The following is a 26,917-nucleotide window of genomic DNA, read 5'->3' on the forward strand; positions in this document are numbered from 1 at the left end:
CATAAACCCAACAGGCCCCATTTACAGGTACAGGCTTGGAGATTCTTATATGCATGAGCAGTTAACCAAGGAACACCCAGCACTGGAGGAAAGACTCTACTCTGGAAGATAGAAACCAATACAAACAGGAACAATTGACTTGGGGGAAATGGAAACCATTTAGGGAGAAGAAAATGTAAAAACAAAAACAAAAAGCCCTGCCATTAATTCTTAGAGTAATAAGAATTATATTGCATTCATGAAACAAGAACAGATACAATTCAGAGAACAAAGATTTAAAACATGACAGCAAAAGTGGAAAAACTCAACTGAGCAGGTGGAACAAAAAGTTGAAGCAATTGCCCTCAGACCAGATCAAAAGACAGAGAAATGGAAGACAGGAGAGAAACGATAAAGACTTCTTCAGGAGGTCAACATTGGAATCATAAAGTACCAGAAAGAGAGGACAGAGAAAATGTAGGGAAGGAAATGAGTCAAGGAATTTTTCAGAAAAACTTTACAGGACTAAAAAACATAAATTTCAAGATAGAGAAGGCCCACTGAGTAGCCAACACAGTGGATGAAAATACACCCAGAACAAAGCACATCATTGAAATTTCAGAACCTGAGAGAAAATCCTACAAACTTGGAAAGAGAATAACAGTTTATATTTCAAGGATCAAAAATCAGAATGGGGCTTCCCTGGTGGCACAGTGGTTGAGAGTCCGCCTGCCGATGCAGGGGACACGGGTTCGTGCCCCGGTCCGGGAAGATCCCACATGCCGCAGAGCGGCTGGGCCTGTGAGCCATGGCCGCTGAGCCTGCGCGTCCGGAGCCTGTGCTCCGCAACGGGAGAGGCCACAACAGTGAGAGGCCCGTGTACCGCAAAAAAAAAAAAAAAAGAAATCAGGATGGGTTCCGATTTCTCAGAAGCAACACTGATAGCTAGAAGACAATGAAGAGATGCTTTCAAAATTCTTAAGGAAAATTTATTTTCAATCTAGAATGCTATACCCAGCCTAACTCTCAAATGGAGAATTTGTAGATATTTTCAGACTTGAAAGGTCTCAACAATTTTACCCACCATGAACTGTTTCCTAGGAAACTACTGGATGTCCTCCACCGAAATAAGATAGTAAGCTAAGAAAGAGGAAAAGTTGAGATACAGAAAACAGGAGAGCTAACAAAGGAGACAAGGAAGTCTCCCAGATGATGATGAAGGAACATCCCAGGATAAGATCTACATCCCGGACGTGGAGGGTGGCCAGGCCAAAAGGGGCAGTGAACTCCAGAAACAAGCAAGTTAAGGGCTGTCATTACTGTGCCCTCTTCCATTGCACCATTTCTTAAAACCTACTGAAACTGTTCTAGAATGTATTCCACCAAAGGAATAAATTGAGAAAGGGGAACATGCCAGAATCAAGAAACAGGGAACCCAACTGCAGAGACAAGCAAAGGAGATTCCAAGGATTATCGTAAAGAAAAGACCCAGGATGCCAGGTATGCAAGAGGCTTAGAGTGCAATCAGCCAGATGGGAGGAAACTTTTGGACTCTAAGAAAAGCAGTGGAACCGTGAGATTCATACACGATTCACCTTGTGGAAATTCGTATTGCGAGGCCATTGGAAGGTGTAGAAAGGAAGCGAAGCAAACTGTTAACTTTAGAGAAGACGAAGAGGGAAAATGATCATGTAGTATATTATTATGCTGAGTTGGGGATAAGATTTGCACACATACAATGACAGAAATAGTGGATACTGATTTAACTAAACCTTAATACAACTGCATGGATAGGTTAGGGGAAGTGAAGCAGAGGAGCGGTGATTTAACACAGCTGAATTCCTCACCTGCACAAGAAAAAGTCAACAGATACTGAATAAAATCGATGCATCAAAGACAGCACTACAGACACATTACTTAGAAATATGTAAATACCAGGAGAAACAACTAAGAGTTGAAAGTGGTTGCCTCTAAGTAGAAGGACTGGGGGCAGTGAGGAGGGGAGAGGTGAGGCAGGAAACAGCTGCATTTTGTTGTCGTTTAGGGTTCTTTGACTTTTACATTATGCTCATGCATTACTTTGATAAAAGAAGTTATTTTAACAGGCAGAAAAGAGTTAATAATGTACATGGAATTTCCAAACCCTTTGCTTTTGCCATCACGGAAAGTATATCCCGAGTGGAGTAGATGGCACTGAAAACATGGCTGTCCTCTGTCTTCTTACAAAGAGGTGGCAGATAGCACTTCGAGGATGTGCTTTGCAGGAGGTGGTTGATATACTGGTCAAGTTCATCCTGGCTTTCTATAATTACACAGGTAAGAAAAAGAGCCAGTGAAAACAAGCTGCAGAAATAACCTAAATGCATAATAGTGATTACGTGTAGCATGAAGTGCTGAGTAGATTTAGTGAAAGACAACATTTTGATATAGATATTTGACCTCCACTCTACCCCTGGAAAGTAAAGAGATTTACATAGATAATGCATGTATTCATAAAGTTATTGTTTGGAAAAACTTCATCCTAGAAAAAGAAAATACAGGTCCAAATAGTGTTTACATCACATCATCCCAAGATGAGCTGAATATGTAGACAATGAGAGGGCCAGCAGCCAACATCTGATCTTTTGGTTTTAATTTGTCATGAGTGAGCTAAGCATTATGGAATCCCCAGCCGCAATCCCAAGTACTATCTAAAAGTGAAAAACAGGTCACTCCAACCCAAAACCTTCCTCAGTTTGAGAAATGTTATACACAAAGGACTTCATCACTTATATCCAGTCAAACCAAGATCATTCTACCATTTCTTTGAAAATTCAAGCAGTGTGTTTCTTTCTTTATATTTCGTGAAAAGTCCACATTCCTGAAACTCTTTGTCCCTCTAGGTTTAAAAAAGCCCCACTTTCACAGTTTAGGTTTATTAAAGTGGCATTTTAATACGTGAAAGTTTCCAAAGACTCTTTTGTCATGTTAATTACAAATCATTTTCTGTGCTTGAGTTTTAGGGCAATTTTATCACAATGCCAAGGTTTAAATAAATTCAGGGACACCTGCAAAGGCATTCCAAGCCGTACCTTGATTATAGTTGTCTTCGAAATATCCTCCCAAATCTGAATCACTATCAGGACTGAAGCTCCCTTCACTGGTATCGTCAAACAACTTCTCATCACAGTCTGGATCCAGGAAGGTCAGATACGTGTAGAAAGAGGTGGTGAGAAATTCCGAAAGACTCCCTAATTTTACTCTGCCAAGGAAACACTATGTTAGAGATATAGGTGGATGTGGACAAACTTCCACTATGAATCATCGAGACACTTTTCAATAACCAGGTGGCACTTCTGCCAGAATCAGTAAGCACGTCACTCTGCAGACTGCCCCATACAAGCAGTCAGCCAAGAAATGAAAATGAAAATTCAATAGCAAGTATGAAGTAGAAGCACACAGCATATTGAAAGCCAAAATGCATCATGCTGATTTCCTATCCCCAAACCCAACACAAATAGAAATCTATTTTATTGAACCAACCAAAGTTTTACAAAACATATTGAGCGAACCACTTTTAAACAGAACCAACCCTCGGGTATTTTTCGCCCTAAAACAACTGGACCAGGACAAAACCACAAGCAACGATTCTTTGGGTGCCCTCGTGCTACCTTTTATGAGTCCCTATCACTCAGCCACACAAGGCCCGGGGGAGGGTGAGGGGAAATGTTGGGAGAGGCACGTCTCAGAGCCAAAGTTCTCTCTAGAAAGAATGTGATGGCCGGGCCATCCCCGGATAGAGACAGTGGCCCAGAGGGGCCCTATTATCAGGCTGGGAAAAGTTCCACCGAAAACTGGGAGCTGGGTTTGGCAGTATGGGATTCTGCTACAAAGGCAGCAGCCTCCGAGTTCTTGCTCCCTGAACCTGATTCACCCCCAGGTTCGGGGGGCAAGTGGGATGTCCACTGTACAGAAAGAAAGCGGGCACTATGTGCTTCTTAAAGTGTTAGATCTGGAGGCAGAAAAGTGTAGGATGCCTCAGAGCTACCAGCATCAGATTATGACGTGTTTAAATGGCTTAGTTTGAGGAGAGTAAACAGAAGCACGCAGCTCAGATGAACTCACAGGTGCCTGAGCTTCCGCGGGCAAGTACACTGTCAAGAGACATTGCCTGAGGGAGAGAAAAGCCTTCCCTTAAATCAAGTAAAACTTTCCCCCTAGAGCCCTGGGGTCAGTTCTAAGGATTGTTTTGCCCTGCGGTTGGAAACAGTAGGAGATGAGGTGGAGCCAGGGACCAGTTCCTCTCTGATGAAGTTGAAAGGAATCAGGTCAAAGGCGGAAAGGCTAAACCCTCTGATGGCAAGCGACCCCAGGTGGGTGCAGAGGGTGGAGTCTGGCATGTAGAGCGAGTTCAGTTTTTTAAATACCCTCAGACCTAAAAAAGAGACAAAATGACATTCAGCGTTAATTATGAAGAACTAAGTAGGAAGGGCAGCTGATGGAGCCTAGGCATTCCTGTTTCTTTCCATGGTTCTCTGGATTGTTTGCCATACTCTGTAACCAGGAGGCCCTCCTGATTCCTGTAAGCCCTCACAGCTCAGGATGGTGGTTACAGCCCCGTTTCTGGATTCACACAGAGCTTCTGCACCTACTCATCTTGTGCCCCTGGCTCTCTGAGCCTACAGATCCTTGCCCATAAAATAGGAATACAGCCTGCACGACAAAGTGAAGACAACATGAGACAACAGGTGCAAAGCCACAAAGAACACACTGCAAGTGCTCAACTAACTGCACACGGTATCCTTTTGACAATGATTAGATTTCAGTTAAAGAATTCATTTTGGAAAACAGTTAATTATGGGCGTATAGTATTGTCTCTCGGTTATGACGCCATATGCCAGGTGGTAACTTATCCAAGCTGGATATGAAATGTACGAAAGCAGATGCCAACTGCAGTTATGGCGCCAGCCCTGGGAGCTAGATAGCAGAATGCTGGGGATGGCCTCGCTGACACTCATGAGAGAGGCCAGGAGAAGCTTGGAGCGAGGGCCACTTCGAGTCTACAGCAAAACCCGCAGCGAGCTTGGTGAGCAGAGGTGCCAAACCCAGTGCTTAGAAATCCAGTGACTCAACCCTGAGGACATCAGCCTAAGTGAAATAAGCCAGTCACACAAAAAAACAAATACTGGATAAGTCCACTGAGACGAGACACCTGGAGACAGAAAGCAGACTGTAGTTGCCAGGGGCAGGGGTGGGGGGAGTTTCAGTTTTACAAGATGAAAAGAGTTCTAGAGATTGGTTGCAAACTACGTGAATATACTTAACGCAACCGAACTGTACACTTGAAAATGGTTAAGATGGCAATTTTTATGTGTATTTTATAATTTAAAAAAATTACTGTGGCAGCAGGGTCCCTGGTGTGGGAGGATGTGACAAGAAGGGCTGACTTCAACTCCCAAACACTTTTAGCAACTGGCACTCCATCAGGACCCAAACGGCAGCCTCCCCAAGCTCGGCAAAGGCCACACATTACTCGGACCAGCTGCGCGGTGAGGTTATCCTGGGGCCCTTCTGGCATATTCCAGGAGATTCACAGAGATCAGGGCATAGATGCTACTGAGAAATCTTCTGCCTTGTGACAGTCATGGGGTACAAAAAAAAAAGGGGTTTCCATGGGAGGTGAGCCCCCTATCCCTCAAGGTGCTTCACTGTAATAGCTGGGAGCACCGGTTGGACTGTGGGCCTGCAAATCGTCGTTCCACGGAGGATGAGGGGACAGTGGTCTAGGGAGGCCCATTCAGGTGCTCTGCTCTGAGGGCCACGAAGGAATTTGTAAAGTTCTGTGAATTATTCTTACGGCGTTAGCACACTCAAGTCAATTCCAGGAGTGATTTGATTATTGAGCACCGGCCAGATCCTAGGCCCTGGGTGTTTTCTAGCCTTTGAGTAGAAACAGACACAGCATCCCATACATGCATTCCGAGAGTGCCACTTCGGAGAGACTTGATATGTTCATCTCTCTATGCCCCAGGCCTCCTGGCGTCCATAAAAGCTTCACAAACACCCACCAACTGATGCTTAGAGATGATTCCAGTTTCACATGGGTGACTGGATTAGATGTTTTAACTCCCTTTTTACTCTAAAGCTCCACGCTTCTATGTTCGGCAAGATACGAAAAATGGGAGAAGGGCAGCAAAAGACTTTAAGAAAGGTCAACGCTACTTTTGCTTTTTAAAAAAATCACAAATTACCTAGCTCCTCCAAAATATCCATCCTCTAGTTTTCGAATTGTAGAAAGAACAGCAGAATGAATATCTGAGCCATCGTTTGCTTAAAAAAAAAAAAAAGATCAATTAGTTTACTTAATCTGGGAATACTTTGTTTCGTTATGCACTGAAACGTTTTCATCAACAAAATCTAATTAAAATATGTATGGCGCAGAAGATTCCCGACCTAAGAAATCTAACTGCTAAGAACCCCCTTCAGTACTTAGCTCTGTCCATGGGACGCATTTTAAACATTTTGAAAAGGGTCCAAACCACCAGTGGGACATGAGTCAAGCAGATCAAGTTCATGGAGTTACTGAGCATGGTATGGGTGATGGGGAAGGTGAGCGTGGGTCTGCCCGTCATCCGCCAGCAGGTGCACAGGTAGGCTAGCTCGATCCTCAGCATCTCCACAATCATCTCATTGTCCAGGGCCAGGTAGAAGTGATGCTGGTCAGTGAACTGCAAGTCAGAAGAGGCCAGGTTCAAGGCTGTCCTTCATCTCCCTCGACATAACCCCAGCTGTCATTCACGGCAGCACTAATCCTTGCATTTTGTTTCCAGAGAAGAGGCTCAACCCTGGCTGTAATCCGCCCCCATAATGGGGCTCTCCTCGCGATCAGACAAATCGATCTGTCGCCTGCCCAGGAGCCAGAGCTACGTTAGTGCTAGCGCAGAAGGGAAACTTGCACAACGAGATCTATTTACAGCTCCTTGGATGGGGATTTAAGGACCTGCCCCAATACCGCTGTCCCTGAAAGTAAAGCAATAACTCCTTAATTCCTACACTGTCCAGGGCTGCTGGGCTCGGTGATGTTTCCCTAGTGGGGCCACTGAGAGCAGGTGAGACGTGGAGACTGTGTTTACCTGATTCATGGCCTGGTTAATGTGAACTAAAGGCACTGTTGCCTGATGTTGATGAAAATCGCTGTCGTCCTGGCCTCTGGACCAGTGCACGCTCAGTTCTGGTCTAAAATTTGTTACGAAGGGAAATAACTCACAAGATTTAAGCAAGCAGCACAGGCTGGGTGAAAAAGAGCAACTTGAGGCTACTGACCCATGACCCTACAGTCCAACTACGTCCCCAGACAGCTGGGCGGCTATGCCCCATGTTGACAAAGTGATCCCTCAGTTGGCCTTTCTAGCTGCCCAAATGGATGAAAAACGCTTCGTTTGCATTCCACAGGACTAGTTTCCTTTGGAAACAAAAACTCTGAAGAAAGGTTCCATAATCTGTATATTCAGGATCCTATCAAGGGGGTTGGGACCTAAGAAATCAGACTTCCCATGTGGGATTCTGCTGACAGAGGACCTGCTAACAGCCCAAGCAAGGGTTAAGGACTATTGCAATTAGGGCACAAGGGCTGCGAGTCAAGTGGCATGTCACTAGCGAATTTGTAAAGTGGTATGAATTTCATACTGGAAGTGAGGGCACGCTCAATTCGATTCAAGCCGCATTTATTGAGCACCTACCACGAGTAAAGAACTGTATTAGGTACTGGGCGTCATCTTATGTCTCTGTTTGAATACATGCACGCACATTCAAAGCACCTCCCCAGACAGAAAAGACAGCTTAATAAACATGCTTATTGGCTTGTTACTGGCCTGCTCTTCTCACCTGGGCTGTGAAAGTAAAGATTTGGTTCCTAATCACATATAGTTTAGATGTTCCAAGGACTCCGATGTGCCGATATGGTCGCCCACTCAATTTCATATTCTTATTCCGTCCTATTTAGAAAATAAAAGAGCAATTCGAGCTAGAGCAAATACAGTGACATCTAATCCAAGTGATTCTGGCTAAGACTGGGCTTATTTATATGTTAAACAACTCACTTTGAGGTTTGGTTTTTCTAATACTGTTATCCTTCTTTGGGACAAGGATGAATTAAAAACAAATCCCACCCCCTTCTTTTCATGCATATAGAAGAACAGCACCCGGTGCCACATCTATATGGAATAAAATTATTAAAAGGACTTTATTAATGTTCACTTTTTATTTATTTAGTATTGAACCATGATCCTAAACAAAGTCAGATTTTAGAAAAAGTAAAGAGAACCCATCTCCCATTTTAATGGGTAAATGGGCATTTTCTTAGACCACAGATAAAATTTAGAAACATCACCAAGACACAAATGACTGTTCCAATTGTGAAATTTCAAAGGTGGCTCCTTCTTTTACAACAGAGCTGATGAATCACACTGCTACGTGTGGTGACATCTCCTGAACAGGCATGAGAGGAATGTGCTTGGTGGCCGTTCCTCTTCACGTGGAAGCTGTCAAGCCACCTACTTTAGTGCTTTGCCCAATTCCTTTGAATTTACACATATCACAGTCTCCCCCAGACCCCAAACCTAGAACCGAGATGCCCCCTCGCCAAAAATGCCCTGCTATTTCCCCAAACCTACCAAGCTTGGCATATATGTGACTAAGAATCCGGCCTGGCTGGACTCGGATTGGATGAATGTCGGCAATACTCTGCAAGCTCACCCCATGTTTCCTCAGCAACTCCTTAATGTGCTTGTTTTCTGCCAGAACAGTCACTGTGAACAAGAACATAGCACCTGCATGAGACGGCGGCCCTCGTCACCTCACACGGATGTGTGCTGCTGTCTCCTCTCCTCTCTGGCCTGTGACAGCATGCTCTCCAAGTGCTGCGTGCTTTTGAAAGGGAGAGCGCTTGTCCTGTCGCTCTTCCTGGTTCGCTCTGGCCTTGCCTCCCCTCAACACCCACAGTGCATATTTATCGAGTGCCCTCAATGTGCAAGACAGTCTGGGACTTCTAGAAGTGGTCTTCAACAGGTCCCAAGCTGAATTACCCATCTCAAATGACGTCTTGCTTCCCTGTGGGTCTGCATTTATTCGAAACCTGTCTTGTGTTCTTTTCACATGGGGTCAGGAGTGGAAACAGCTTTGCAAAGGGGATACCAGAAGAAGTCCGTGCCTCTGCTCTCAAAGACAGAAGAGCAATATAGTGGTGTGTGCAGCAGGGGATGCTCTGACCAAGGGGGAGGGAGGAGGAGATTTTATGCTCTGGAGAGAAGGAAAAGTGGGCCTACCAGTGGGCTGGTGGTAGTGGGGCAGCCTGGCCCACTGGGAAACACAGCACAGGGCCCCCCGCTAGTAGGGAAGAGCCACCCCAGAGCTGGGCCACGCACCCAGTGGGCCGGCCTGAGCCCCATCTCCAGTGAATGAGGCTGGGCATCTGGCTCTCTAGCAGGCAAGGCTCTGGGATGCCTGGGATGTGGGGGCCGGAGGTGGGCTCAGACCCCCCCATACCTGCTGTACCAGTACTGCTGGCTTTTAAGAGAAGGGACAGGGCTTCCCTGGTGGCGCAGTGGTTGAGAGTCCGCCTGCCAATGCAGGGGACGCGGGTTCGTGCCCCGGTCCGGGAAGATCCCACATGCCGCGGAGCGGCTGGGCCCGTGAGCCATGGCCGCTGAGCCTGCGTGTCCGGAGTCTGTGCTCCGCAACGGGAGAAGCCACAACAGTGAGAGGCCCGCGTACCGCAAAAAAAAAAAAAAAAAAAAAAAAAAAGAGAAGGGACAGTGCTTTGGCAAAAGGAAGGAGTCCTGGGGAGGGAACTGGAGAAAGGGAGTTCTGGCCACAGAGAGAGCGGCTGGTGCTGTGTCCACCTGCAGCTGAGCCTGCCAGGAGCTGCAGGGGCTCGGGGCGGTGCTCAGGCCAGAGGAAAGACTCGGTTACTGTTAAGGTAGCTCCCTGAGCCCAACCACTGTACCCTCAGGCTGGTGGCAGCTGAACGTATGATACATATAAATGCCACTGAGACCTGAATGTCACCTCCTTATATTTACATAGCACATGATGCTGTTTCAAAGTATTTTAATATTCATGATCTCATCTGAGCTTCACAGCAAGGCCCTGAGGGGAAGCCTTGCTGCTCGACTGGCCAGCTGTAGCTGAGCAGGGACTGGAAGCTAACCCCCCAGGCCCCAGCATGGGAACATCAGCCATGCAGGACTGGGCGAGCAGCTTCCCTTAACACCCGTCTCCTTGGAAGATTACAACACCGTGCAGAGATCTCCACGTATCAGAGCCACAAGGCGGTCACTCTGTAGAAGTGACTCTTTCAGACGAGTGGCTTGACCAAGACCTGTGAGCCTGGTGATCTGAGAGAGATGCACGCAGAGAAGTTTCTGAAACTGCACTTCTCCTTCCTCCAGACCACAGCCTCTGATATTTTCTACTCTGTTTTCTTCTATTGCATTTAAAAAAAAAAAAAAAAAGTGGTGCTCAGGATCCATCGATGCACCCCAGCCCGCAACTGGAAGAGCGGCCTTGTGGACTTAAGGGGTCACTTAGCAGCATGTGCTCTGGTGACGGGCAGAGACTGTGGGGTCAGGCTGGATCACGCCACCTGGAGGTCAGAGCTGGGTTTGCACCTCCAGCTGTCAGCCGTGGGTCCCTGAGTAAGTTAACCCCTTAGCCTCATGTGTAAGAGGGGGATGATAATCATGATCGTCACACTTTCTACCTGATCGGAATGTTGTGATGGTTGGGTGCGTCTCTCGGTGGGCCTGGGGCACAGTATCGACTGGGTGATGACCTGCACGACCTCTGCTGTATCACGGACAGGCATAGCCAAATGCATCCGTGGCCACAGAGAGGGTTGCCCTTCATTTGCTCAATAATTGTTTTTAATGTATTGAATGCGTGTGTATCAATCAACATAGAAGCTACAAAAATGATAAGGCCCTTGTCCTTTAAGAAATGTACAGTGTCCTCTAGAGGACACAAGGTGTAGTCACGACACGCTATGATACTTAGCTGGTATATAAGTCACTCTATGAGGTTTGTGAGCTCCTGGGGAGTCCTTCCTAGGAGGGGAAGTAGGGAGAGGAATCAGCCAGCAGGGAGCATTCTAGGCCTGGCCCTGCACTGAGGGCTTTCCCTGTGGATCTCAATTCCTCTCAAGACCACCCTGTGAGAGAGCACCGGTCAGGAGAGCCCGAGGCACACAGAGGTGAAGTCACATGGCTAGTCAGAGCCAGTGCCGCAGCAGTAGCCCAGGCTGGCCTTGCACTTCTGCGGAAGAGTTGCCGGCTGGAGAGGAGGGGAGATGGGTGGAGGGAGGTGAAAACATGGGCCTGCAGCTCTGGAAAGAAGTCAGACCTCCAAGGGAGGAACGCGTGAACCCTCATTTGGGTTTTGAGTTTTCAACAAGGTCACGTTCTACTTTTTAAAGAAGAGCAGTTATGAAAAATGATGCTCAATGAATCACTTGTGCCCCGGTTGCAATCAAGGTTTAGATTCAAGAAACAACTGCTTTGTAGAAAGTAACTGTGATTGGAAGCAGCTGAGTTACAGAACACATTTCACAGAACTAATACATGCTAAAATATATACACATGCAGATTTTTAAAAATTACATAGAACACTTCGCTTTAAAAATAACATTGGTTTTACAAAGTTAAATATGAATAGTAAACATGCTCACAAACCTTGTACTACGACATCAGGTTTGACGGAAGTGGAAAATCTTCTATTTAAGGGATCAATTTCACCAGTGGCAAGGAATCCCTAGGAAAAGAGGAGCATTAACACTATGAAATACTGATTAACTGAAATTTCACCTTAAACCTAAGTTTGAAAATAAAATATTTGGGGGCTCAAAATCTTCAGTGTTTTATTCCTTTATCATTTTTCAAGGCAAATGCTTATTTTCTCTGAACTACAGTATACCATTTAGATGGCACTGATCGATGTATTGCGTTTTTGGCACCCAGCTCTCCAGGGCTAGTCAGAGACGCCAAACTTGTGTGAGTGAAAAGAACGAGGGTAACTCATGCTTCCTGAGCCCTTACCCCGCGCCAGGTACCGTGCTGAGCCCTGTACATGCACTGTCACACAGGCCTCCTAACAGGGAGGCACTACCATTCGCACATCTTACAGGTGGGGAAACCGAGGCAATGTCCTTAGGGTAAGGACTTGGCCCAGAGTTGACTGTCCTGAAACACAAAACTCCCCTGCCTGCTGGCAGAGTGCTTTTTGAATGTGGATCTCCTCATATTTTCTGTAAATGATGGGAACCTTAAGAGAAGGGATCAAGGTGTTCTGGGAGTTCTGAGGAGAAGTTGGACCTAATGCTGGGCCTAGATGAGGGCCTTTACATTGGGAGGAGGAAACAAAAGCAAGTTTGTTTCCCATGTCACTGATACAGAAATCAGAGCTGCACCATATTGCAGAGATGATAAAGCCCAAACTCTTTACTTTAAAGATGAGGAAACGTGAAAAAAAAACCCTATATTTAAATAAAGCTGTACAACATTAAAAAAAAATAATAATAAAGATAAGGAAACCGAGGCCCAGGGAGATTAAGAGACCTGCCCGAGGTTAAAGAGCTAGTCAGAGGCAGGGCTGGCTTTCCAAAGGAGATATATGTGCTTCCCTACTCATAAAGACAAAAGTATAAGACACAGTCTCCACCCGCAAGAACATGTCCATGAAACTGCGGAGATGATCATATCCATGAAGCAACTGCTCCATCTCAGCACCTAAGGGCCACTTGCACTGTGATAGCTTCACTTGGGTCTTCCTTTCACCCACCAGGAACTCCAGTGACATCCAACCCATTGCTCCCCTGGCTCCCCCGCCCCCCACCGCCCCCACCCCTCCCCAGGGGTCCAAAGCACTCAGCTGGGCAGGATCCTCCCAGGAAAGATGAGCCATCCGATAAAAATCACTCACACTTAGGACTGGGGAGGGGGATTCATTTTTAGCTGGCACAAAAGCATTTGTATTTTAAAAACTTAAACCTGGAGGCAAGAAAATGCTTAACAAGGAGGAATGAGTCAGAGGCAGCAGACCTTCTGTGTGGCGGTGCTACTGGCTGAGGGAGCGGCCGACACAAAATCCACTACAGAAGAACCAGCCCGCTGCCCCTTCCTGGAGAGAGCACTGGAGCGTCAGAGTCCTCCTGCTTCCTGCACCTAAGACCGTGTGGAGTAGTCCCCCAAACCCTGCATCTTTCATACATGTGCTGATCCTGGCTGAGAAGTTTCCGGCCCTCCTACCGACCATCAACTCAACCAGGTTCTAGCCACAGACCAGGAATGCTGGTGGGAAGGGGCGCTGGGGGAGGGACAGAGAGTGCTTGGCTTGCAGCTAAGCCCAAAACGGTTTATTATAAATACGGACACAAGCCTAGGTCTCAAGCCTCAGAGTCAACCCCAACCAGTTGACCTGAAAGCCATGAAGATGCCAAAGACGGGTGACTTCCCTGGCGGTCCAGTGGTTGGGACTTCACCTTCCAGTGCAGGGGGTGTGGGTTCCATCCCTGGTCGGGGAGCTAAGATCCCACATGCCTCGCGGCCAAAAAACCAAAACATAAAAACAAAAAACAAAAAAACAGAAGCAATATTGTAACAAATTCAATAAAGACTTTAAAAATGGTCCACGTTAAAAAAAAATCTTAAAAAAAAAATTAAAAAAGAATGTAATCTTAAAAAAAAAAAGATGCCAAAGATATTCATAGCCACATGGAGCAGAGAGCCCCTGTGTTCTTCCAGGGCCCCCTGAACTTCCAGTCAGATGGTTTCCAGTCTGTGAAGCCCCCAAGTCCCTTACCTCTGCCAACAGGGAGCTGAGGATGTACAAGGACTGGCCCCACAGATGGGGCAGCTTCCCCAGAGGAACTCTGTCCACCGTGTGAGGATTCTTATACTCTTCATCTACCTGGCAGAGAGGAAAACCCGAAGTCAGAATGTCAGAGGAGAAAATGGCCAACGTCACTACATGGGGAGCGCACGGAGGATTTACAAAATGCCACTCATTTGATCCTCCAAACCAATTCTATGCGAGAGCTGGGATAAGGAGGCCATGGAGGCTGAGGCCCTTGCGCGGGGGGCCACGTGGCTAAAAGCAGCAGAGGTGGGACTCAAACCCAGGCCTGGTTCCAGCCAGTGCTCTTCCCGCAAGCACACTGATGGCAAAAGGCTGAGAGATAGGCACTGGAAACTGGGCCTGCTGTCTTTGAGCACAGCTCTGGGCAACAAGAAATGTCACAGCTCATACTTATATTTGGTTGCATTATGGGTACAATGATCTAAAACATCAGCCAACAGCCATGGCAGTGTAGTTCTGGATGCTGAGTCAGGTTTCTATCTTGCTCTCCTCAGGGGTTCATAAACTCAGTGTGCAGATGCAAGAAAATTACCAGAAGGTGGCGCTATTTATTGAGGAAAAACAACTGTATTATTAGATCACTAATTTTCCATCAGGGACTCAAAAAGCTGAATCCATTGGGGGCTTTTGACTCATCAAAATAAGCTACAGTTCTCTTTCTGATGGACAGTGCTGGCTACGTGTTGTAAAAGGCTGCAATTTTCTGTTGTAAACTCCATGCTGACCTTTGGGTTTTGGGTCATTACAACGTTCGTTGGTTGGGGGAATGTTAGTGACCACTTTCTTCTCCAGAAAACATAAGCCAATTGAAGGAAACAGGAAACACATCTTTCTCCAAAGGGGAAAATCACATCATGAGACGAGCCATTCTCTGCTTGTGAATTAATCAGTGATGTTGTTAATACATGCAGTAAATTTAAAAAATTTTTCTGTAGTAAACTGAGAAAAACTTAAGCTCATAAACGGAACTGAATTAAATGTTACCAGTAATCAAATAATCAAATAGGATAATACGTGGAGGGAGATTCTCCAAAACATCATTGTGGTTATATTTGGGAAGTAAGATTCGGGAGAAATATTTTCTTTCTATAGAATCTTGTATGTTTTGCAGTATGCAGAATTACTTTTACAGTCAGATTGTACATTAAAACTTTTTGAAATGTAAGTACTGTTAAGAAAGATTACATAGATCTGGAATGGGAAATAGTCGATGCAAAGAACAGAAGGTAGACAAGATATCTGGGTCAAAAGACAGCTTGGCTCTGCCCTCCTCCCACCCATTGCTGGCTCCTGCCTCCCCGTGGAGGTATGTGTCTCCCCCTCTCCACCTCAGTCCTTCCAATCTGCTTGCAGGTCCTCCAATGCACCAAGCCTTTGCCGCCGGCGGTCCTCTGTCTGCCCTCCATCCCATGGATTCGCTCCTCCGACCCCCCTAGCCTGCAAGTTCGCAGAGGCAGAGCCAGCGTCATGACCCCTCTGTACCCCAGTACCTAGCCTGCTGCCCAGCCCGGAGCAGCTGCTCCAAGCAAGTCTGCTGGGTACGCTTGCGTTAGTCTCGAGCTGTCCAATGGAGGCCCCGTGGGTGGTGGCGCCCTGCAAAAGCCTGTCCACCTGAGGAAGTGAGTGACGCTGAAAGTCAGGCTGGATGGCGCCTTGGCCCAGAGCTGTGGCCACTCCAAGGGTGAGGCTCTTTTTCTAATTTGCACAAAGGTGCCATATGGGTCGGGGCAGCCCTGTCTGTGGTGGTCTCTGCATGTTACTAAGATGTGACGGGTGAACCTTCCCAGCTGTCATCCAGAACCGGCACAGATACAAACTGTGCTCAAAATAAAAGAATGTTCAAAATCGGTGCCTAGCTGATGTGTAAACACACTAGATAAAGGAGGATACTGAAATGACAAGTACAAGCCCAAAGGTCAGTGTAGAGATCAGAAGAGAAAAGTTGCAGAGTAACCCTTTACAACACGTAGCCAGAACTGTTCACCAGGAAGAAAAGGAGAGCTTATAACACCTAGCAGTTACTACAGTCAGGAAATATGCCTTTTAGTAGAACATGGATAGATGGTTATTCTCTATCATAAAATAGGCAAAATACCCCTGAAGCTATTTATTTTCCCTTGCTGTGCTTTCAGGTTCCAAATTACGGCCCATTACCAACTTTGTTTTGTCAAGTGCCTCAATACTGGAAAAGGGGCAACCTGAACACGCAGTTGCTAGGAAGTAAGTACCCAGCCCCCACTGTCAGCCCCCCCCCCACCACCACCACATACACATCACACATAGTAAAATGAATACGTTTGCAGGAAACCTAGGTTTCTAACAGTTAGAAAGAAAACAGCCCCTGCAGGCTCCATGGCCTGATCTCTACAGTGAGGGACTGTCCATCCCCTGGAAATGCACCACCCATTAGGAGGCAGCGTGGGGTTGTGAGGAGGCCCTGAACCTGGGGTCTGGTTCCAGGCAGAGCCCAGTGCTGTCTGAGCTCTGCCTCTCTGAACTGAGGCAGATAATTTCAAAGGCCTTTGCCAGTCCCCTGACCATGTGCTCGTGGGCCTGATTCAACCACAAACTCGTAGACCCAAGCTGCTGTGTGACAGCAGGGTTACGCTCTAGTGCAGGCCCTGTCAACCGGGGGAAGGACACTGCTCTCTGAAATCTCTTCCTCCCCAAAGTGCAATAATGAAGCTTTGAAGCAACAGGAACATTCAAAAGAGAAATAGCCTTGAATCGAGAATTCTTTTCTGCTAAACATGAGATATGTATGGGGAAATCTTCCCATTAAGATATATAGGTCCATCATGACCCAAGCTAGGAAAGTGGATAGAAAAAACGATCTTTGGGCATCTTCTTGGAACTGGCCAGTTTCCCTCTTCATGATATAGAATGGTTTCTAAGTGATTACTCAAGCTCTAGCTCAGGAACTGCTTGACTCAAAGGAAGAGATTCTCAGCTACCCTACACAGGCACACCTTGGGTCCAGACCACTGCAATAAAATGAATATAAAGGGAGTCACGCAAATTTTTTGGTTTCCCATTGCATATAAAAGTTATGTTCACACTATACTGTAATCTACTAAGTGTGAAATAGCATTTTGTCTAAAAGAACTGTATGTATCTTAATTTAAACATATTTTGTTGCTAAAAAATACTAACCATCATCTGAACCTTCATCAAGTTCAGCAGTAGTAACATTAAAGATTACTGATCACACGTCAGCATAACAAATATAGTAATAATGAAAAAGTCTGAAACGTTGTAAGAATTACCAAAACGTGACAGAGACACGAAGTGAGCAAATGCTATTGGAAGAACTCAATTAAAGGTTGCCACAAACTTCAATTTGTTTAAAAAAAAAAACGCAGTTATCTGCGAAGTTGCAGTAAAGCGAGGTATGCCTATACACCTCTCCCCCTCTCCCAGGGAGATTCTGTCTGGTTTCTTCTTCCGTGGAAATGTGTGAGAACATGGTGCCTAATAGTGTTTTGTGCTTTTTAGGGCCTGTGTGGCCTTGGGCTCGGAGAAGGACAAGTATCCTCTGAAGGTCCTCAACTAACGCCTCCCTTGGGCACCAGCCAGGTCAAGCATGGCTCCAAAGCCGTAACTCCTGTGATAAACAGGAACACTACTGAAGGCTTTAGAAACCACTTCTCCTGGAGAAAAAGTGTTAGGTCTGAAGGGGGAATGAAAAATACCCAAATGCCAAGCACCATCTCACTTTGTATTAGATAAGCAGCACCTGCTTACCTTGTTAGGCGGCACGGCGTAGAGTTCAGGCATCAGGTGGATCCCGTTCTTGCCTCTGATTAATATTCCCTCCAGGGCCTCTCGGTATTCTTGGACCTGGAAAATAGCCCCATCCCCCACGGTAGGAAACAGCAGTGCAACACAGAAAAACAGCTCTCTTGGCAACAAACAGATCAGAAGTAGGACACAAGGCTAAGAAATGCACAAATACCTTCAGCTCAAGGACTGCAGGAGGAACCTGGACTCTTGCTGACAGCAAATGTTAGGAGGAACTAAATGCGACTAGCCTTTTATGTGTTGTCTTTAATTCGTGATTTAAATACTTCACTCTTAACTTCTCACATATTTAAACTTTGTCTCACCAGCTAGACTATAAGCTTTATGGAGTGGAGGCCAGATCTTAAGCAGTGCATTCATTTCCACCTGTTGGTAGTTTTCCACTGAAGAAGCCCTCCGTTCAAACATTTATTGCTCACGAAATATTTGCTGAACGAATAAGATGTGAAGAAAAGGAAGTGTAGGTACTATGATCCATGTACCCCAATTTTTAGGATGTGCTACTCAGTAAAAGCTGTTGATGTAAACATTTCTATTAAATTAAAAAGGCACCAATAAAACCCTACACATGAAAAGGGAAATAGAGAGAAAAAAACCCTTAACAGCCACCCAGCTATTTGACACATTTCATCTTTGGAGAGCCCAGTCAAATGCCTTCCAGATCTCATTTTCTCTTCGTTTGAAATTTATGGACAGCAAAGCACGACAGGGTGCATCACTTTAAAATGTGACTGGGCAGCAACTGGAAGAGACAGCACAGGGGGCTAAGAGAAGTAAATTCTGTGAGACCTACAAAATAAGGTACTAAACAGGCTTTTCTGTCTCCTTAGCTTTTTTGTTGTTGTTGTTGTTTCTGATAATTTTCAAGCTTGTTCATAATTGAAATTCCAACTCAATCTTTTTGAGATCTTTCAGTCTTGGGATAAAAAGACAGAAAACGTTAAGAACCGAGATAATCACTGAAGCATAAGAGTGAGAATCAACAAAGAGGGAACATTAATATTTGAAATTTACTGCCGCTTCTGAAACACCTCTGCATTCCTCAATAGAAGCAGCTTTCAAAAACTAAAACGAATCTTAGATTGCATATCCTACCCCAGAACATGAGATCTGAACAGATTAAAAAAACAGCAGTGTTTGAGTTTGTCAGCCCCGTAAACTTCATGAGGACAGGTCTGTTCTGCTCACCAAAGTATGCACGGCAGCAAATGCTAAAGAAATCTGTCTGAACAAATGAATGCTGCATTAACAAATATTCACTGAGTACTTACTATGTACTAGGCGTGGGGCATACACCAGTGAACTGGAGAGAGACCACCTCTACCAGGGTCCTTTGACAACTAAGTGGGAAATACTGTTACAGGTGCCAAGCTGTTATAAGAACCGTGGGGCATATAAAAGGGGCACCTGACCCAGCTTTTAGGCTTTCTGAAAGAAGAGACACTTAAAACGAATCACGTGAAGGAGGGAGGGGAAGTTGGGGGTTGAAAGGGCATTTGAGAGAAGGGGAGAGACAGCACGGCCTGCTCAAAGGACTGAAAAAGTTTCCATGTGCTTGGATTACAGAACTCAAGAAAGGAAATAAGTAACAAGAAATTGGGGGTACACTGGTGAAAACGAGGGCCCGATCTTATGGGATCCTACAAAACGTGTGAAGAGCTTGTACCTCATCCCAAAAGCAGTCAGGAAGCCATTCAAAGCTTCTAAGCAAAGCAGTAGCATAGTCTCTTTCTTAATAAGATCACTGGCAATGGTGTGGAGAAACAGCAGGAAGCGAGGCTGGGAGACCAGTTAGGAGGCTGACACCTTAATTAAGACATTAGCTAAGAGTACCCTTAAGGATGGCAAAAGCACTGCTGGTCTGAAAAGAACAGCAGCAACAACAAAACCTGTGTGTGGAAGACTGTTTGGTGGGCCCCGACGACCCCCGCCTCCTAGTCCTCCAGCCTTTATGGAGGGCCCTCCCCTTGAATGACTTACGATAAAAGGCCCTCAGATGTAACATATTGGGTTAGGCTAATCAACAGAGAATTTCCTGTCACCTGTTTTATCCTAAGTCGAAATTTGGTCCTCTCCTTGTGTCCTCAGATTAAAAAAAAAAAAATGACCCTGGCATCTACCCTTGTCAAGGTTCTACATGGCCAGGATATTATAGAAACCATACTTACTTTTCCCAGCCTGTGTCCCTTCCATATTTAATATCTAATTGTTTCAGCCAAACTGATAATGATCAAGACACTCCAATATGGAAAAAGGTAAGACACTTTATCCCTGCCTTATCCTATATAAAATCCCTAAAAATAAGAGCCTAAGTTTTAACAATGTGTGGCATTCTATGTGCCCCCTCAGGCTACATCTCTGTCTATGGTTTACCCATCTTGGGCCTATGGATGCCTTGACAGCTGGCACATAGGTGGTATTTGTTTATTGGGATCAAAATGTTAACTTGAAACTGGGAACAAGCGAATATTTTCAAATGAGGGCTAAACAGTTTCATTTCACAAGCCCTAGGTGGGTCTATGCCCCTTATCGGCAGGAAGTATCCAGAGTGGTAATCTCTCTTCTTCCCTTAAGATGGAGGAATGATCAAAAGATGGGGGGGGCTTCCCTGGTGGTGCAGTGGTTGAGAGTCAGCCTGCCGATGCAGGGGACGCGGGTTCGTGCCCCGGTCCGGAAAGATCCCACACGCCGCGGAGCGGCTGGGCCCGTGAGCCACGGCCGCTGGGCCTGCGCGTCCGGAGCCTGTGCTCCGCAACGGGAGAGGCCACGACAGTGAAAGGCCCGCGTACCGCAAAAAAAAAAAAAAAAAAAAAGATAGGGGGGACTGAAACCAAGCGTAATCATTAGTCAAATCCATTTTACCTGTAACCTGCCTTCACTAATCAAAGTCCTTTTAAGACTTGCAAGTCCTCCAAGCAGCACTTTGTCTGAATAATAAGATGTTTGCCCGAGTTGTTGTCTAGGAACTTGGAGTCAGCTGTGTCTGGTTCCAACTGAGCTGGTTAAGACTGGTTAGGACCACTGACCCTCCAATTGGGCATGCCCAAGTGTCCGCTGACCTTTCGGCATCAGAGGGCTGAAAACTCCACCCTCAGAGCATGCTAAGCACCTCCATTTTGGAACATGCAGAACCCTGTAGCCTAGTTACACTTGGGCAGAATGACAATTACTGCACCTTTTCCCAATCACCTTTCCCCAGCCTCAGACCGCCCTGCTGCTTTATTCTTTATCCCATAAATACACCGAGCCCCTTGCCTTCGCTCAGGTAGACCTGAGACTTTCTCCTTGCATGGCTGCCTTGCGAATAAACCCTCTGTTTGCTGCAAACCTCGGCATCTCAGCGTTTTGGCTTGCTTGCTGCTCTCTGGCAAAACAAACCTGGTTTGGCAACAACAGCCCTTAAACAACAGAATGCAACAGATGTGACACTTTGCCAGTTCCAGGCCTAAACCTTAAGAAAGCTTGGCGGCTTCTGCTTTCGCATTCTGGGAGAAGATGACCACCATGTAAAAAGCTTAACTGTCCAGAGACTGCAATACTGTAAGAAGCTCAAGCTAGCTACGTGGAGAACCAAGGTCTGGGCCAACAAGCTGCCAACCATGTGAGGGAGGCCATCTCGGATGTAGATCCTCCAGCCCCACTGACCCATCCCAGGTGACACTAGGTGAAGCAGAGAAAACCTGTCCCTGCTGAGCCTTGCCCAAATTGCAGAATAATAAGCAAACAAAATAGCTGTTGTTTTAATTCACTAAGTTTTAGGAAAGTTTGTTAAGCAGTGACAGATAACTGACACAGTGCCCTGAATTCCTGCATAACCCTATGTTCTAATAATAATCAGCACACCAGTGGAATGAAAATGCTGATTACCAACACAACACCCAGCATTTTCTCACCTGAACAGCATCACCGTTGAAGACCCCATCTATTATGAAATAAGTCCAGAACACAGGCCATTCACATTCAATGTTTTCAAAGAGCTTGAGTTCAGCAGGGTCATAATGCAATCGGTTTGGGTCCTGGAACCAAACAGGTAAACCCTCTAAAAGGTAATGTCAGATTACATACATAATACCATTGTACCTCAATGGGTGTCCCCTGCTTTCTGATTCAATGCAGCTTTGAGGCTGGCATAATTAGGATTCTGCTATAATGGGGAGATGCTATTTTTGGCAGTTTTCCATGGTAACATTTCAGAAAAGTAAATCAAATGTACACAACACTCCTGGGTAGTTTATTATTTAAAGCTTACTATATCTCTATAACAAATAAATAGCAATTTGCCTCTCACAGTGCCGGGCAGACTATCTGTTTTATTGATATCATTATATCAGTCACTATGGCAAAGGAACCCAAGGAGGCCACAGGTAGCCTTTTAAAAACACGTGTGAGCCACAGAACTGTTTGTCCTTGTCTAAAAGCTGGTTTTAAACCACCAGCTTGCTGTCCTCCAGATGATCTTACTATTCTATTGCCTCACTCCAGCTTGCTGACTCCAAAATTAAGACTTGCTTCCAATATTCCAACATGTAAGTTTTATATTCCAACATGTAAATTTTATAATCAACAGAGGGAGAACACCACAGTGGCAACTTAGATATGAAGTAGTTAAGGAATCAGAAGAAACAATCTTTAAATACAACCTCTCTTGGGGTTTTATAACCATCTCGAAGGAAGCGACAGCATCCATAACGCCCCTAAGAAGATAAAGAAAAAAGATGCATTTGATGAAACAATTTCTTTGCCTCTTTGATTCAAGTCAGCCCTTCACCCCCTTTCCCATGAATCTTTTAGTAACAAAATGGGTACCAAATGCTCTTTGCTATCAGTACAAAAACTTATTTTTAAGTAATAAGCAAAGTAAATTCAGGTTTGATCAGTGCTTGGAAGGGAATGCCAAAACCTTCCATTAGAGTGGCAGTCAGGGCTGAGAGATTAATTACCGATAGTTCACTGAATGACCATCCTTTCATTCTGATTTGCTGTATCGTGCGAAGATGCAAAGGGGCCCTTACTGCTTGGAGAAGCCACCAAGGCAGATACGTGGATTGACTGGACTGCTTCTACTGGAAAGACTGGAAAGCCACAGGACGTTCCAGACTCCTCGCAGTTAGGCTCCGGATGCAAAGAAGCCTGCACCTGGCAAGAAGTAGGTGAGGGAGGTGGCAGGGCTCCCTGTGGCTTAGGGCCATCGCTGCTGGTTTTCCTGCTGCAGGCTCCAGTGTTCCTCTCCAGCTTCTTGGGGGTCAGGAAAGAAGGACAGTGGCAGTGCTCTCTGAATCTGCCTCCCTAATCCCTGGATCGCAGTTTTGGGTGTCCACTGCCCAATTTCTTAAGTAAGTGGCACTGCTCTAGCACTGGCCATGGAGGCAGGCACGCTCCTAGTGGCCAGCCCTGTAGTGTTTGGGGCATCCTGGGAGGCCCGGTCTTGAACTGCTCCCCTTGAAACGCTTCATTCCCTACATTAATTCCCTGCCTACTTCCACAAATTAAAGAGGTTCTGTTTTCTCCACTGGCCCCTAACTGAGACAGTGCCTTCTTTGGGGGATATGGTTGGAGACCCTTTACCCCTTTGTTTCCAAAGGCTAAAAGCATTTTTCACCGAATCTAAGTAGGATCATCAAATGCAGATTTCAGTTTAGGAAACTTACATTCTTCAATCATTTTACTGGTAACTTCAGTTGGCTGGAGTACTGCGTAACCTTCTCAGTTTGGTGTCATGTGTCATAGTTGCTGCATTTCACCCTGGAGCGGGGATTTTTTTTAACCTCAATTTAACTTTGGGATCTCCAAGTCCCCAGAAATTGTGTGTAAAGTTTCAGGATATTGGGACATGTACATTTTTTTCTGGCGGGGACTTTACCTTTCAAGAGATTCTTAAAAGAGTCTGTCTGGGATCTCTAAAGGGTTAAGAAGCTCTGCCTTAGAAGTACGGGAGTGATACGAATTGGGGTTTAAAGGTGCCAGCTTGAATTGAAGCTCTGCTACTTAGAAAGAGAACCAAGGCACTGATCACTCCAAGACTTATCCAGACTCAGCTTTGGAAACCTCAATCATGAGTCGACTTAGATACTGAGCAACTGATCTCATGGAGAACCGAGGCCTGGGTGAGCTGCTCCACGTCACTGTCTGAAAGGGGCACTTAACACAGGGCAGAAGGGCACCAGTGTGACCAATGCTTACCTGGAGCTTGGAAATAATTTCATTTTTGGTCACATTCACAAGGTTCACATCTTCCACTGCAAAGGCCGGGAAAGAAATAATGGAAAGAAGTCCAGCATCAATCTCTTTAGATGTCGATGCTCTTGGCAGCATGGAGAACAGAATAGACTGAACGAAAAACAAACAGGTGGCTTTAACCTCGGAAGCACTAATAGTTACATACAGTATCTAGAAACGACGACTTTACCCCAAGGGAACATTTGAATGAGTTTGCCAATTTTGAGCAGAGCTTTTTCCTACCAACATGGCCCCTGCTGGGCGACCTCGCCTACCCAGCCAGTGCTTCCTGCTCCTTGCAGGAGAAAAGGGGTCTGGGGAGAGCAGTAGTACGCCTGGAGCCCATGCTGAGAACTGTTTGTCCCCCTTCCTTTCGTGCCTTCTGTTGACTTCGCTGGGCCTTTAGGACATGCAGGGAAGGGACTAAGGACTACCTTGTCAGTAGGCTAGCGTGTCCTGGCTGTGAAGATAAGAGACAGAGAAGAACACACATATGGGACCAGGCCAAAGAAATGTCTGGCTTCTGTGGAATGTGACCAGTTGGACTGGGTGACCCAGGAACTACTTAAAGGAGTCAAATTCAAAAGACCACATGAACAGGCAAAATGGTTTAGTCAAAACAGAATTAGTTTAGTCCTAGAAAGAATGGGTTACTTAGTGGCACTATAATATGGCCTCAATTATAAGGTGGTTGGATTAGGTACTGTAAACTAAAGGAAGGTGAAATTATAAAGAAAAGTTTGGGAAGGGAAGAGAGCTAACACTGAGATCTAACATGTATAGACATGGGACTAGACCCCTGCAAACATAAGCTTATTAAATCTTCTATATGAAGGAATTCGAGAACTATGTCCAATTCACACGTGAGGACTCTGAGACACAGAGACTCATGCCTAAATGCATGCAGCCAGTCTGCGACAGAGCTAGGATTCTAACCCAGGTCCAGCTGGCTACAGAGCTCATGCAATCTCTACTAGGGACTACACATCTATTAAGATGCATACCAGCTTGACTTTATTAAACCACACCCAAAGAAATAGCAGACTCCCCATTAAGGACTATATAATGGAGGGAAATGGAAAGAGCTAGAAGGAGTTAAATATGGGGGGGAGCCCTTCAGCTTCAGAACAAAGCTTCATTTTCTATAGCCAAATGACCCCCAAGCCCAGTTCTTTAACTAGTCACTCTCCCTCGGCTCTCTGCCTGAAACACACACTCCCACCGGAAGCGCTCTGCTTACAGGTTTTTATATATCTCACTCCCACAGCCCTAGCACAGTACCTGGCATGCGGTAAGCCCTCACTAAATAAGAGTTTGCTGATGTGTCAGCAACTGGTGACCTACTGTCTGCTAAATGGAGTCCCCTAATCTGCATCAAATCACACCTTTCTCTGACGGGTATTTCAGGGAGATTTTACTAATTTGCCATTTCTCCCATATCATCTCTCCTCCACCATCCATTCTGCCCATTCCCACTCCCTCCCCAAGTGAACTCCTGCCTGCTAGTCATCCAATTTGGGGACCTCATGAAATAAACCTGAGAGAAAACCACCTACATGCTCAAAAAACATAAAACCGATTTTGCCTCCAACGAAACAAGGCTGCCTTGATTATTGACTCCATATACAACATCATCACTGTGTCTTATGTTTGCACAGTACTTTCTGGTTTACAAAGTACTCTGACAAACTAAGTTGATTTACTCTGATCCTTGTGACCACCTTGTGCAGCAGGAGGAGAAGGTCCCAGTATGCCCATTTTATGGATGAGGGAACTGAAACTCAAAGAAGCCAAGTCCCATCAAGCTAGGAAGGTGAGGATCTGAACTGGAGCCCAAGTCTTCCACTTCATGAGTCTCCTTCCCTACTCTCTGGAACGTGAGAGCCTTGAGCCATTACCTGGCAGTGTTCGACCTCATCGGGCAGAACGTGGATCACGGACTTGCGACCTCCATGGGCTCCAAAAAGGTCCAGTTCGTCAATTGCCTCTAGGGCTGCCTACAAGCACAGGTATGAATTACTTTTTCTTGCTAGTACACATACACTCCCACATCTGGCACCCCTTTTTCATTAAGCAATCTAGCATATATGTTTTCCCAAACGTGGTAAAACAAATCTTTAAAATCCACTAAAGTGTCTTATACTCGTGTTCTATCCTTATTTTCAGTGGATAAGAGCTTTCCTGTGTTTTGCTGCTCACTGCAGGAACAAGAAAGAGAAAACAGAAAACCATTTCCCAAAATGAAATTACTATTCTACCCAATAATGAAACATTAACAACACAGCTTTGTGTGTGTAAGGGGTGGAGGGCTAAATTCATGGGCGGCTTTTCTTTCACCTATTTTAGCGGTTGACTTCTAACATTAGCATATTTGGCACTCAAAAATATTAACTTTTTTTAGTATTAAGTATGTTTTCTGTCAGTTGACCTTAACAGAGCAAATTTATTGTTGCTTTAAGAATTCTAGTTCTGGAGTCTTTATTCTGTCTAAAATTATGCTTCAGTCTTGAGGAAGAGGGGAGGGAGGAGGCGTGCTAAATGTCTAGGGCAAGACATGTCAACTGGTGGCCAGCGGGCTGAATCTGCCCTACAGGCATGTTTTGTTTGGCCTGAGGAAGTTTTTTAAATGATTTTGAATTAGAATACCTACAGAGAAAGTTTGCAGCGTCCTCAGTACCCCCTGATATTTTTCTATCTGGCCGGCTTCACTTGTTTATATTACTCGCCTGACCTGACCCTGTAGACTTTTAAACTTGTGAGCCCTGTCCTACAAAGTGGTCATATTCTTCAGCCCCTTTATGACCCAGAAAAGAAGACTGGACATCACACATCCAGCTTCTTCGACAACAGCAAGAGCTTAGATGTGTGGGTGATAACAATGGATAGTAAGGAGGGAATGCACTTATTTTCAGGTACACGCAGATTTCGGTGTAAGAAACCTACATTTTTTTACCTATAATTTCAGTTGGCTGGGGTACATGTGCCACTTGAATTCCATACTTGCTGACTTTTGAAAAATATGCTTATCAGATCA

At 45.5% G+C, this 26,917-nt stretch overlaps 1 protein-coding gene across 3 annotated transcripts in view; it reads right to left on the reverse strand.

Moving 5' to 3' along the window:
• PHKA2 (phosphorylase kinase regulatory subunit alpha 2) overlaps window positions 1-26,917 on the reverse strand; it is an 81,724-nt gene that overhangs the window by 16,516 nt on the left and 38,291 nt on the right. For all 3 annotated transcript variants that reach the window (XM_082681078.1, XM_082681077.1, XM_082681079.1), the window contains exons 7-19: window positions 25,782-25,880; window positions 23,848-23,994; window positions 22,308-22,361; window positions 21,561-21,683; window positions 17,611-17,706; window positions 13,810-13,917; window positions 11,685-11,763; window positions 8,631-8,765; window positions 7,843-7,952; window positions 6,542-6,686; window positions 6,210-6,288; window positions 3,051-3,220; window positions 2,108-2,281 (exon numbers count right to left, since the gene is read on the reverse strand). In XM_082681078.1, the coding sequence (XP_082537204.1) occupies window positions 2,108-2,281; window positions 3,051-3,220; window positions 6,210-6,288; window positions 6,542-6,686; window positions 7,843-7,952; window positions 8,631-8,765; window positions 11,685-11,763; window positions 13,810-13,917; window positions 17,611-17,706; window positions 21,561-21,683; window positions 22,308-22,361; window positions 23,848-23,994; window positions 25,782-25,880 (1,519 nt within the window). The remainder of the gene's footprint in view (window positions 1-2,107; window positions 2,282-3,050; window positions 3,221-6,209; window positions 6,289-6,541; window positions 6,687-7,842; window positions 7,953-8,630; window positions 8,766-11,684; window positions 11,764-13,809; window positions 13,918-17,610; window positions 17,707-21,560; window positions 21,684-22,307; window positions 22,362-23,847; window positions 23,995-25,781; window positions 25,881-26,917) is intronic.

Source organism: Grampus griseus, assembly GCF_964374135.1.
Source record: "Grampus griseus genome assembly, chromosome: X".
NCBI lineage: Eukaryota > Metazoa > Chordata > Mammalia > Artiodactyla > Delphinidae > Grampus > Grampus griseus.